Source organism: Centroberyx gerrardi, chromosome 2, assembly GCF_048128805.1.
Source record: "Centroberyx gerrardi isolate f3 chromosome 2, fCenGer3.hap1.cur.20231027, whole genome shotgun sequence".
Lineage (NCBI taxonomy): Eukaryota > Metazoa > Chordata > Actinopteri > Beryciformes > Berycidae > Centroberyx > Centroberyx gerrardi.
This window is the reverse complement of record NC_135998.1, coordinates 10849244-10861510: the sequence shown is the minus strand read 5'-3', so window position 1 is coordinate 10861510 and position 12267 is coordinate 10849244. Positions and strand designations below refer to the sequence as shown.

At 38.3% G+C, this 12267-nt stretch overlaps 1 protein-coding gene across 1 annotated transcript; it reads left to right on the top strand.

Annotated features, from left to right (window-relative positions):
* Nucleotides 1-4443: 4443 nt before the first annotated feature.
* rgs7bpb (regulator of G protein signaling 7 binding protein b) lies at nt 4444-9574 on the top strand. The gene is made up of 6 exons (XM_071913842.1): nt 4444-4593; nt 5023-5195; nt 6278-6408; nt 8282-8426; nt 9029-9099; nt 9483-9574. The coding sequence occupies exons 1-6, from the start codon at nt 4444-4446 to the stop codon at nt 9572-9574; spliced, it is 762 nt and encodes a 253-aa protein (XP_071769943.1).
* Nucleotides 9575-12267: the final 2693 nt, after the last annotated feature.

Here is a 12267-nt window from a genome sequence, read left to right as displayed (position 1 = left end):
AGTTGATGGTCAATTTCCCTTTCCACTATCGGCATAGTATATGTTACTGGATACAGACCAGAATGTTCAAATCCTGTCAAGAAATTAAGGTCTAGGAAAAATCTGGAGTTTTGAAATGGAAAATATGTAGCAAGCCTGTTTTGATGAAAGGTGAGTGGAGTTAGCTGACTTGCTGATTTAGGAAGCTTGGCTATTCCTGCAGGGTGTCGGTCTGGACATGAAAGTCAGGAGTTGCATTATTAAAGTCAGGAGTCCATTATTACAGTCTGGCATGTAGAAATGCAACTGGGAAGAGAACATAAAGGAAATTAAGGATTTTTTAGCATTGCAGTACAGCCGTTTCAGTAACTTTAAATTCACATACATACAGTATTGGTTGTTACTAAGGTCATATGTTTAACCTTATTCTAAAGAAAGGGGGCTAGGCTTCGTGGGCTGAAGAACATGTCATTCATTTAGCTGCTATGACCCATCGCAGTGGGAAACCCACTGACAGAAAAATCTACATAGAAAGAAAATTTATTATCCGATCTTATTGCTCAGCTCACCCTAAAAACAATGGAATAAACAGCATAATAATCATATTTTTCACAGACTTGAACAAGAAAATTAGTGTGAAACCAGAAAATGTAATGTAATATTTAAATAGGAAATGGTAATATCTACACAATGCCTGTTAGTGCACAACAGACTGACAAAGTCTGTCCTTCAAAAGCCAAAACGGACACAGGAGGAAAGGGGAACAAATAACATTATGTGATGTTCTGACAGTCTGTGAGGTCGTATCACCCTTTTGCACATATATGGTAGTGTTTATCAGACACGGGGTACCATATTATTCGACACCCTCATTTTCAGTATTAATGTAGCACAGGTTAGTTGTCCCCCACAATGAAATCAGGGGAGGGACTATGGATCGGCCCCAGTCCGTCCGTCCGTCTGTCATGCATATCTCAGACGCCACTGATAAGATTTTGACAAAACTTCAGGGAATGACGGGTGTCATTGCTCAGTTCTGACATTTTCAAAATTACAATGATTAGCTGAAAGGGGACTGCGTCAATCATGGGGGATGGCATGTTTACTGTTGCCTTGTTTTTTAGTTAAGTTGGTTTAGTTAAGTTAAAATGACACTTAACTGAAAAACAAAGCAGATTCATAGTATAGCTCATCTCAGACATATCCAAAACTTTAAACAATGTTGCACAATTGCATGTGTTTTTTGAGTTATCAACAGCTTGAATTTGTACTCCAGTTATGTAATGGGAGGACACTAAATCTTTGTTTTGTTAAGTGGAGCTCAATGAAATGATGCAGATTAAAGAATAGCATTGTCCAAAGTTTAAGCGAGAGGCACTGTTGGGAAAATTTTGTTTCCATGCTTACAAGTTGCTATATTTACAAAGGGCATAGGTTTTTTAGGAATTCCAGTCAAAACAAAGCTTTAGAACCAAACATCTAACAAACTAAAAACAATAGCAAAAATGTATTTGGAGGGATCAATAACAGGAGGAGCAGGAAGAGCAGAGAAGAGTTCAGATGCACAATGGGTGAGATGCCCATTTAAATTCAGTGCCTTTGCTTACTAGTGCCTACTATCTACACCAAGTAACTTGAAACTGGAATTGAGCAAGACTTAAGTTTGTAACGTATCATGAGAGGCCCTATGAAGATAGAAATACTGCAAAACTTTCAATAAATACTTGTTCTCAAGTAATAACCTGTCTCTTATAGTAGTGTAGGAAAGTTTGATGTTTTCACAAAAACTTGACACGAATAAACGCCTGACCAGGATATTTTACTTTATTTTACTTTAGGCAAAAGCATTACATGTGTTTCACTTAAAACTGTTGTAGGTAGGTTTTGTAAATTGACATTTTGTTTAAATTCAACAAAAGTAATCCCCATACTGGGTGAACATAAATGAGTAATCTCATATGTCAGAATCTCGGCAATATTATATTTGCTCTCTGATTGCTACTGGCTCGGTGGGGGAGGGAGGGGACAGTACATCAGTCTGTTTTCCTTAAAACTACCTACCAAGGCTTTAAATACAATGCCTTCAGAAAGTATTCAATCCCCTTGACCTGTTTCACATTTTGTGGTGTTAAAGCCTCAGTTCAATTTTTGATTAACTTTGGATGGATTTTTTGTCACTGATCTACACACCTAGTCAAAGTGTATTTTTTAATTTATACAATTAAACAAATCAATTAAAAATGAAAAGATGTAATGTTTGAGTCAATCCCTTTGCAGTGACATTCTAAATTGAGTTAAGGTGCATCCAAATTCTTTTGAATGTTCTTGAGATGTCTCTATAACTTGGTTTCCACCTGTGGCCCCTAACCCTGTATCTGGCAGAAACTGGGCACAGCTCATCACCAATACCATCCCTACTGTAAAAGTAGTGAAAAAGTCGTGATCTCTATGCAGCCACATCAACACTGGAAAGGCTTCAGCACGAGAATGTGAAAGTCCTCAAGTGGCCCAGCCAAAGCTCAGACTTGAATCCCATTCAAAATCTGTGGGTTTTCCCACACAACTTGACTGAGCTTTTAGCAAATCTGCAGGGAGGAAAATCCTCAAATCAGACGTAGGAGACTTGAAGCTGTAATTGCTGCCAAAGGTGCTTCTACAAAGTATTAACTGCGGGTTTAAATATATTCATGTATTTTATTTTCAACAAATTTGCAAACATATCTAAAAACATTTTCACGCCATTATGGGGTATTTTGTGTAGCTTGTTCACAAAAATCCCAATTTGATCCATTTTGTCATCAGTCTGCAACACCGCAAAATGAGGAAAAAGTCAAGGATTTTGATTACTGACCATAAGTTTGCATTAATTGCTTATATTTTTCAGCTTTGTCATATCTGTTGTGATGTAATAAGAGCCTGTCTCCAATAATAGCCTGTCTCTAATTAAATGACCAGGACCAGTTTAGTTGTTGAAACAAAGAATTTGTACTACTAAACTACTGTTATAAGATTTATGCTAATTCACCTGCTGTTTTCTTTGTTTAGCCACATTCAATCATATCAAAATTTGCAGATATTGAATTACATCTATGACTACCAGTCCTACATTTAGTTTGTTTTGCCTACAGGGTTTGCTGATGTTCTTGTATATTGTGTATAATGAGTTCTATGGCAGACAGATAATCATGTTAAAAGGTGTTTTCATTTGAGCATGAAGCCTCCTTAAACTAATGCAATATAATTTGTTTTTGTATTGGACACTATGGGTTCAGATATTACATTTTGGTCTTTCAGACAAGACAGTGAAATTATCAGTAAAGAACCTATACTGTTGTTAAATTAGGAAAAATGTTCTTGTTCATATTTTCTATGTAGCCTATTCTTCTATAGTCTTTGAGTTGTGATGGAAATGAACTGAGTACCTCAACAGAAAAATGTCATTGTGTAAACAATTTGTCCCTTTGTTTACCCTTGTCTTATGACTATGAAAGTAATAAAAAAAAATTGGTCACAAAAAGGATTTTACAGTGTCGTTTATTTTTGAAGATCTATCTAAACTGAAAATGCATCCAACAAATTGATTAAGCTTATCTGACCTCTACATTTCTAAAATTACATGTATACATTGTGACAATACACAGATCCTTAGTTTCCTATAGCAGAAAAAAATATATTGGGCTATTAGTCCTCTCAATTTACCTCAAAACTGTTTTTTCTGAGTAACTCCCGCAGGAATATGATAGATTAAATTTATAAAGGTGGTAGATTGTCATCTTTTCATGCCTTTAAATGAAAATTAGAACTATACCTTACATTCAATGATGGAATTACGAGGCGGCCGTTACCTTACCCTATATTTTAATGTTCAAGGAAATTTCGATGGGATGCAAATAAACTGCCTATCGTCGAGTTCCATCCTTTGAACAATTAGGTTTATGAAAGCAGATTGCACAAGCGCCCCATCATCCTAATTTGATAATCTTATGTTGCACAGAAAGAAGAACCATGTGCCAGCGCTGGCTATTTTGGGATGGCTGCGCTAAAGATAGGTAGCCTGTGTTGTTTTTTCTGGACCACTGATGCTCCTCAACAGTTAATGGACTGTCGGAGGGTGACGAATTGTTTTGCTGTTGGCTCCCTGTGAATCCTCCTCACACGTGAGCGCACGACGGAAGACCGAGAGAGGAGCCTCGCTTGGCCTTCAGGACGGGTGAAGGTGACTCGCCTCGCTGCTGAGGAGATGCAGAGGGAGCTGCGGGTGTCCGCCCGGCCCGGTACTCCGTCCTGCTCTCCTACCAGCCAGAGCATAAGCCTGCAGGGGCATTAACCAGTAACCAGCTCCTCGACCCTGCAGCTTCTTCCTCGGGGTGGATCTTTTTTTTTTTTTTAAATAGAGGACACATCGACTCTCACAAAAGAGGGTCTCTCTGCTTTTGGGTGGGCTACAGCAGTGGGTGTGTATGCATGTGTTCTGCACCGTATGGGCGTAAAAAACGCCCCAGATCCGCAGCGAACATTTTTCAGATCAGTAAAGCGTCGCAAACGGACCCGGAGCGCCGGGAAAGCACGGAGAGCAGCCGTAAAGCCCAGGGGGCCGTGGACGACAGCAGGATGGTGAGCAGCCGACACACAATAATCTGTGCCGACGCTGGAGTAGCCTGATATTGAGAAGAGATTCGTGTTTAGACAGACAGCCTGAGGATATTGCATTGAATAGAACCAATTTAACACCATTTGCAGGTGCAGTAGCCTGTTATAGAAACCAGAATATGCAAAAACGACAGAAACGAGTGATTTCAAGGCTACATTTTAATATGAACAGTCCTCTGCCGTGATTGGTTATTTCAGAGTCGTTGATAATGCCTACCAGCTTTGAAGCTGCATTAATATCACCAGATGTTTTTCCTTTTCATGTTAAAATCAGTCGGCTTGTTGCATGTGCTGCCTGCAGATCACGCTCTCCGTTCCACATTGCACGCAAAGCAGAATCAAGCCTATAGTCTAATGGCCAAATCATCGGTTATTGGTGATGGTTGTTTTCAGACCGTCCAGGAATTCAACACGCTCGTCGCGCTGTACCGGGAGCAGGTCATATCAGTCGGAGAGATATCAGCCGACTGCCCGTCTCTCCGGGCGCAGATGCACCACACACGGACCAAAGGATGCTCCATGGCCCGGGCTGCACACCAGGACCTCGCCGTCATATCTGGCTCAGGGTAAGGAACCAAGCCGGAATAGGCCAACCGCGTGATTAAGGCTGCATCCATCTATTTTGAAGTTTGTATTGTTGAACTGTCCGTGGTGCTGAAGGTGTTGGCATCTCCTCCGTACACTCTCTTCATCAGCAGGAGTAGGATGATTCATACAGGGCTAGAGTTAGGGCTGCACATTTAATATAAATTAAATAAAAAATAAAAAAACTACTTCAATTTCCAAATCGCAAGAGGCTCAGTTATGCTGCTCAAAATGAACTCCTAAACATGGTATTCTGGTGCTGATTGTCTGGCCCACAAATGAAATTGCACGTTGTATTGCAATTTGTAAAAAGAAATATATAATAATAATAATTTGTGTTCAAACAGAGCAAGTTTTAAGCAATATATATATTTTTTTTCGCTTGAAAATCTAAAATAGCCTATAGAAAAATATGTCTGTATACTGTATTGCCATTTTTATTGCAATTGCAATTGACAATGAGGAGAACTATTGCTGCTGTAACTAACGACCAAGACAGCATTGATATCTCCTCTCTACTCACTCTATTTACTCACTCCTATCTTTCTTCTTAGCTCTTATTTCTTTTCCTAGCACCTTTTCGTTCTGTGGTAGCAGAAATAGTGAAAGGGCACTAAAGCCCTGACTTACACTCCTTTTGGTTGTTTGTAGTTTTGTTGATCTAGGAAGTTAAGCGTATTCAACTCATTGTAAGCTGCTCCAGATAAGAATGCTTAAAATGTGAATGTAGATGTGATTTAACTTTTGTGGCAAAATGGTAAGGGACCATGTGGCGTTTCATGTCCTTGCATTAGTGTCTTGATCCAGATGAAAAAATACACCTTAAAACATTTTTCCCTCGTCACATTGAACCTTGACTGTATCTCTTTTGCTCTTATCCTATCACTCTATCTCTCCTTCTCCCTGTCTGTCTCTCTTTCTCCATCTCTGGGTCTCTCTCTCCAACCTCTCTCTCACCCTGCCCCCCCCCCCCCTCTCCCTTCTTCCCTCTGTCTCTCTCTCTCCCTCCCTCCCTCTCTCTCTCCTCTCTCTTTTTGCCCCCACCCTCCTCTTCATGTTGTAGTCCAGAGGATGGAGAAATCCACCCTGAGATTTGCCGGCTGTTCATCCAGCTGCAGTGCTGCCTGGAGATGTTCATAACAGAGATGCTCAAATCCATGTGCCTGCTGGGGGTGCTGCAGCTTCACAGGAAAGGTAAGGAACTCTATAATATGGAGGAAATAACACATCATTTAAGGTTACAATGACAGAAATGTATCAAAAGATGGAGTCCAGCAATGGCGATAATGCTTTAAAGGAATAGTTGTCTTGACTGTTTATACTGAGGTTATGTTTTTGTGTATCTTATTTTTTTAAAATTATTATTATTTATTAATTTACCTATTTGTTTTCATTGATTTCCCCTATCTTTTCTGATGTTACCCCCCCCTGTGCAGTTTATTTTCTGTACATTTATTTTTTTATAATGCTTCTTTGTGCTGCCTTTGTATGGATTGTAACTGTGCTGAACCTTTCAATAAAGAATGAGTAAAAAAAGGGAAAAAAAGAAAAGGTACCATCACAGAAAAGAGTGCCATCACAGTATTTAGAGAAAAAAATTGAATTCTAATGAGAAGAACCATAGAATAACGAAAATACACTTTATTTTTACAACCATTTTCAAAACAAAGTTACAAAGTACTTTATTCCCCAACAATAAAACAATGATAAATAAAAGCCAACAAGTTTAAATTGGCACACAAGAATTATAAACAGGGTTAATTTTAAAACAGATAAAATGTACTTATTGTAAGTCAATTTGGACAAAAGCGTCTGCTAAATGACATAATGTCATGTAATGTAAAACAGACAAATAGAACAGTACTAAAATAAGTAAAAGTCACTTTTACTAAAAGCAACTTTGCCTGACTAAGAAGCTCATGCAGGGAGTTTAAAAGCCAAGGGGCCTGGACAGCAGAGGCTGCACATGGCTGCTTGTATCAAATTCAAAACCCTGGTGCTACCATGCAGCGCTGCACCTCCATGCCTCCCAGGCCGTTGTCCAGTCCTGTCCACCAGCCCATGCTCTGCCCTCTGCTGCTACCGGCTGCTTGGCTCTCCCTTCCCTGCTCCACCCTGGGCATTGCTCCTCCCACCCTCGACTCCTCTCTCTCCTCGCTCCCTAATAGTGGAAAAACCTCTCACCCCGATCAGAACAGCAGAGTCACTCCTCCTCTTCCATCTTAGGCTGAAAACGAATTTCTTCATGAAGTACTTAAGAAGCTTACTTTACTGTTGCACTTGTTACAAGTCATTCTGGACAAGAGCATCAGCTAAACACCTAAAATGTAAATGTAAAATGCAAAGACTCAGTCACTCCAAAATTTTGGAATGACCTGCAGAGACTTACTTGAGCATCTCTGAAGAATTACAGAAGTAAACCATGCACCTTTGAAACAGCAGAGGGCAGTAAAGGGCTGATAGCATGGTCTATGTGTGTAAAACATGGACGTATTAGAAAGGTTTGGTTTCATTTCAGTTTTAGTTCAAATAATTCAATGAAAATAAAATAAGCAAGAAACACTGTTTTGAATGATATAAACAATTCTCTGATAAGTTTCTGATGAATTGGCTGATTAAAAAAAGCAAAATTATATATTATATTATATTTTTATGCTTACATTTACGAAAGGTAGAATGTGCACATGCAGCTTTATCAAGTGCAGGACATCAAAAATTACCAAAACTGAAAATAGAATATCTGCCAACACTGTCGCTCCCAAAAAAATGCAATTTAACCTGATGAAGATCTGTGTGATCGAAACATTGTTCTGTGGGTCTTAACAAATCACATTTTTTGGGAGCAACACTGTTCTTTTTTCTATTTTCATAAACTAAGTTAAGACCTTGATTCACAAAATAGTAGGATTTTAGATTATAGCATTTTTTAAATATTGAGCAGTGGACGTTGGTAACTTTTCTTTTCTGAGAATAGATATGTTTTGGAAAGAACTCCTTCATTTCTTGGGAGATTTTGGGGGACTTTGTTGACAGCGATGTAGAGCTGATGTCTGTGTGTCCCTCACAGGAAAGGACTCGTACCCAGAGCCAAAGGTGGACTTCAAGATGGATGAGAGCTCAGACGTTCCCATCCTGGAAGACCGATCCTCCTCTCCTATAGACTATCCTCAGGAGCCGTGGCTGGTTGGGACTGACATTGAAAACATAGAGAGGTACGCTGAGTACACCTGCTCTTTGTGTTTGATTGATTGATTGATTGATTGATTCATTCATTCATTCACTCATTCATTCCTTGTTTTTGAGGTGGCACAACTCTTCTTAAAATCCAAACTGGCCTTTTTTTCTTTCAAATGTTGCAATTATTGTTCTGTTTTGTGCATCCAGAATAGTTAATTTGTTGTAGTGCAAACTATTATTGTATCCTAACTCATAAGGAAGGGAATTATTAAAGAATACTCAAGATGGTCCCCTATAGGAGATGTTGTGTACTTCAACAGCACATCAAATTAATGATTCCCTACTACTGTAGGATTGCAAAGTAAACTGGAAATAAATAAATAAAAGTATCAACTGTTACAATTTCCAATTTGCAAGAGCCTGCCTTGCAAAAAGATCAAGTTCCACCTCAGAGAAAATCTTTCATTTTATTCAAACTGAACAAATCCTGAGCATTAACATCACAATCCCAACATCTCAACATTCCCCTCACACCATGTTTATGTCCTGAAAACATTTAAAAACCACATGTCCACATGTATCACAATTTATATTGCAAATCACAATATATTGATTCAGTGTTTCTCTGTCTCCACAGAGACATGCGTGAGATGCGAAACCTACTCAGCAAACTCAGGGACACCATGCCTTTGCCACTGAAAAACCAAGGTACAGTATTAATGAATGTGATATGTGAAATCTTTGAGTATGTTAGTGTAAAGAAGTATTGTACACCTGCTGTTGCAGCGTGATCCCATCTAGATCCCATAACAAGTTTCTTTTTCACAGCAGGTGAAGTGCAAGTTTGTTATTTCCTGATACATCTATCTAATGCTCTTAGAGGGACTTTGAATGGATGCCATATAACCATATAAGCTTTAATCACTAGATCAACAATCAGCAACCAGACAATCGATGCAGCATATTCATGTGTCATTAAGTGAAGAAGAGGAGGAGAAAAGGCTGATTTTTTTTTTTTTTTAAGACAGCATCATGAAGAGCAAGTTCATGCCGTATTTACAAACTCATATCCATCTGTCCATTCCTTACAGATGACAGCAGTTTACTGAACCTGACTCCATACCCACTGGTCAGGCAGAGGAAGAGGCGCTTCTCTGGGCTCTGCTGCATGGTGTCTGGCTGAGCGCCTGGGGGTCCTTCAGGCAGCAGGCAGGGCAGCACAACAGTCCAACAACACACTATACCCTAGGCTACCCTAGGACCAAATAATACGATTGGACAATTTAAATTAAATTAAATTTAATTTCTTTTTTTTTAAATTTTGTTTTATTTTATTTTATATATTTTTTTATTTTAGTTAATGTTATTTATTTTATTTTATTTTATTTCCATAGTCATTTACGTATTTTGTTTTTCTTATACTATTTTCCTCCTTGTTGAGTTTCTGTTATCTTATTCAGTTGTATTTTTCTTTGTCATCTTGACTTTTATTGTTTGTTTGGCTGTTTGTTTGGTTGTGTATTTATTTATTTATGTATTTATTTTCTTTATGTATTTATTAATATATTTGGTTCCCTGGTTCCTCGAAAGTGAGACATTTCTGAAAGCCCCTTGTTTCTTTTTATCTCACATGCACAATCTGTCACACACACACCCCCCCCCCCACACCCCCCACCCCCTTGTATTTAAGTGTTTTATTATTTTATATAATAAAAAACAATGTAAAAAAGTACATATTCAGATTTTTAGGTATGATGGCTGTGCACAGGCATTTTTAGATTTTAGATTTCTCACTGTGCATGTCATGCGCCCATGTCTGAGTGTGTCATTGTCCAGTTCATATGTTTTAGCCCTAACCACCTCCTAACATATTTCATTTACCTTTTCCATTCACATATTTAACATATTACTGCCATTTGGGAGAGTTTCATGGTTTGTCAGAATGCCTGGTCAGTCCCTTGTGTGTTATAATTCCTTGTAGACAAAGCAATCCACCTATGGCGTTATGATGCATAAGCATATTTTGCTCCTATAATGAATACATTTCCCTTTCTGTAGAAAAGCAGGATTTTCAATATAATTTACAACACATGTGAAAACCTATGCCAGATGAGCTAAAGTTAGTTGAAGGCTTTGCCTAAACTTTGCCTTTTAGACATCGTCCTCAGAATGCCATTCTATTTTTTCCACTGTGCAGTGCTTCGTTTGCAGTCTTCCATGGAAAAGCACATATTTGCAACTTCAGTTTTCCATCACAAGGGCTTTGCAAATGTTCCATATATTAAAGCATACAGGAGAGGAGTGATACAAGTCTGTTTTGATTATCTCATCATTTGAGTAGTTGCTCTACATTATTTAGACTGTAAATGCTATTCATCACCTAAAAGTACACAATCTCTCCTATCTTCTACCATGAATTTAAACAGCACTCCCTTTAGATGATGGGATTTGAAAACATTTAAATGGACTTGTATGGTTCTTCTAGAGCACTCTATTAAAGCCATTTTCCCATTGAATGTAAGTACAATGTATAAACATTTGTCGACTTGTATTTGTGTAGGACTCTGAACCTTTTTTTTTGTTTGTTTTCTTTTAGAGTGGATGTCTAAATTGCTTAATTGAATTATTTTGTATTGTCTGGCATGAATATTGCTTGAAGTAGGCCATGTGTAGTAGTGTATCTTGCAATGTAGAGATTCTACTGCTAAACATATGTATAGGACATTTTATAATGTGAATAAAGTTTTATATCCAAATAAAATATGTGTCACTGATCTTAAATGCCCCCCCACCTCCCTCCATCCTTTTGTTTGTTCTGATCCTCAAATACATGGGAAGAAATAAAGATTAATTTAGCAATAATGGCTCTGTAAAGGACAAAAAAACTAAATCATTTTCACCAAGTATAATACATGTGCAGAACACTGTTGTGGTATTGGTGCAGATTACACACTGACACACTAAAAGGAAAGCAGGACCTCAGTGCAAAAGGAGAGTGCAGGATATACAATTAGACAACAGTTTATACATTTCTCTACATACATATTCTATATTCAGTCACTATGTTCATTTAACCAGTATTGCATATACATATTACATAATTGCCGTTGTACAAATGGCATGGATAATGTCCAGCAGTGCATTGGACCAGTGAGAGCAGGTGAAATGCATTAAATAATTTTAGCACATGGGCATAATACCTGAGGCTGAAAACTGGCACCGTGTGCAAAAAAAAAAATGTGTGCTGACATTGTGTGTAGTGCAAGATTGTGCAAATGCTTGGGTAACAATAAATAGTGTGGAAAAAAATGTGTCTCACATGAGCGCACTCCCCCTCTGTGTTTCTAGCTGTCAAGACTTAGAAACGAAACATCTGGTGAACATCTCCGAGGCTGGGAAACTCCAGAAGTATTTGCTTCCCGTAAAAAGACGAGATAAGAGGGTTATGTAAGATGTTCTGTTTTTGTGCTAATATGTGTTTCTATTATCAAATAATATTTTGTATGTTGAGCTGTGATTGGAAAGGGGTTGAGCAATGTAAGTCCAAAACCAATGGACTTTTCTATTTTATTCCCCCGGGAAATCACTTAAGGAGGTTATATCTTCCTGCTGTCAACTCACACACTTCCAAAATAGAAGAAGCAGTCCTATTAGTCTCTGCTTGCAATGCAGGGCTAACTCACTGCAAAGACCTCTCAACTGCCCACATACACACTCGGACACACAAGCTAACCATATGCTGAAGCCTTAGCTGAAGAGGACATCAGTTATTTGTGGTGAGTCAGATTTTGCATCTTTTGAAAGCATGCTTTGATTGAATTTTGTTAATTGCAGTGACACCATCTGGAAAAGAAATAGCTTAAAATGAGAAATTAA

What these genes read in the sequence shown, in the direction of transcription:
- rgs7bpb (XM_071913842.1), top strand. Translation starts at nt 4,444, where the DNA reads ATGTGTTCTGCACCGTATGGGCGTAAAAAACGCCCCAGATCCGCAGCG. An exon ending in GCTGCAGCTTCACAGGAAAG is followed by an intron (nt 6,409 to 8,281) that starts GTAAGGAACTCT and finishes TGTCCCTCACAG; the next exon opens with GAAAGGACTCGTACCCAGAG. An exon ending in GACATTGAAAACATAGAGAG is followed by an intron (nt 8,427 to 9,028) that starts GTACGCTGAGTA and finishes CTGTCTCCACAG; the next exon opens with AGACATGCGTGAGATGCGAA.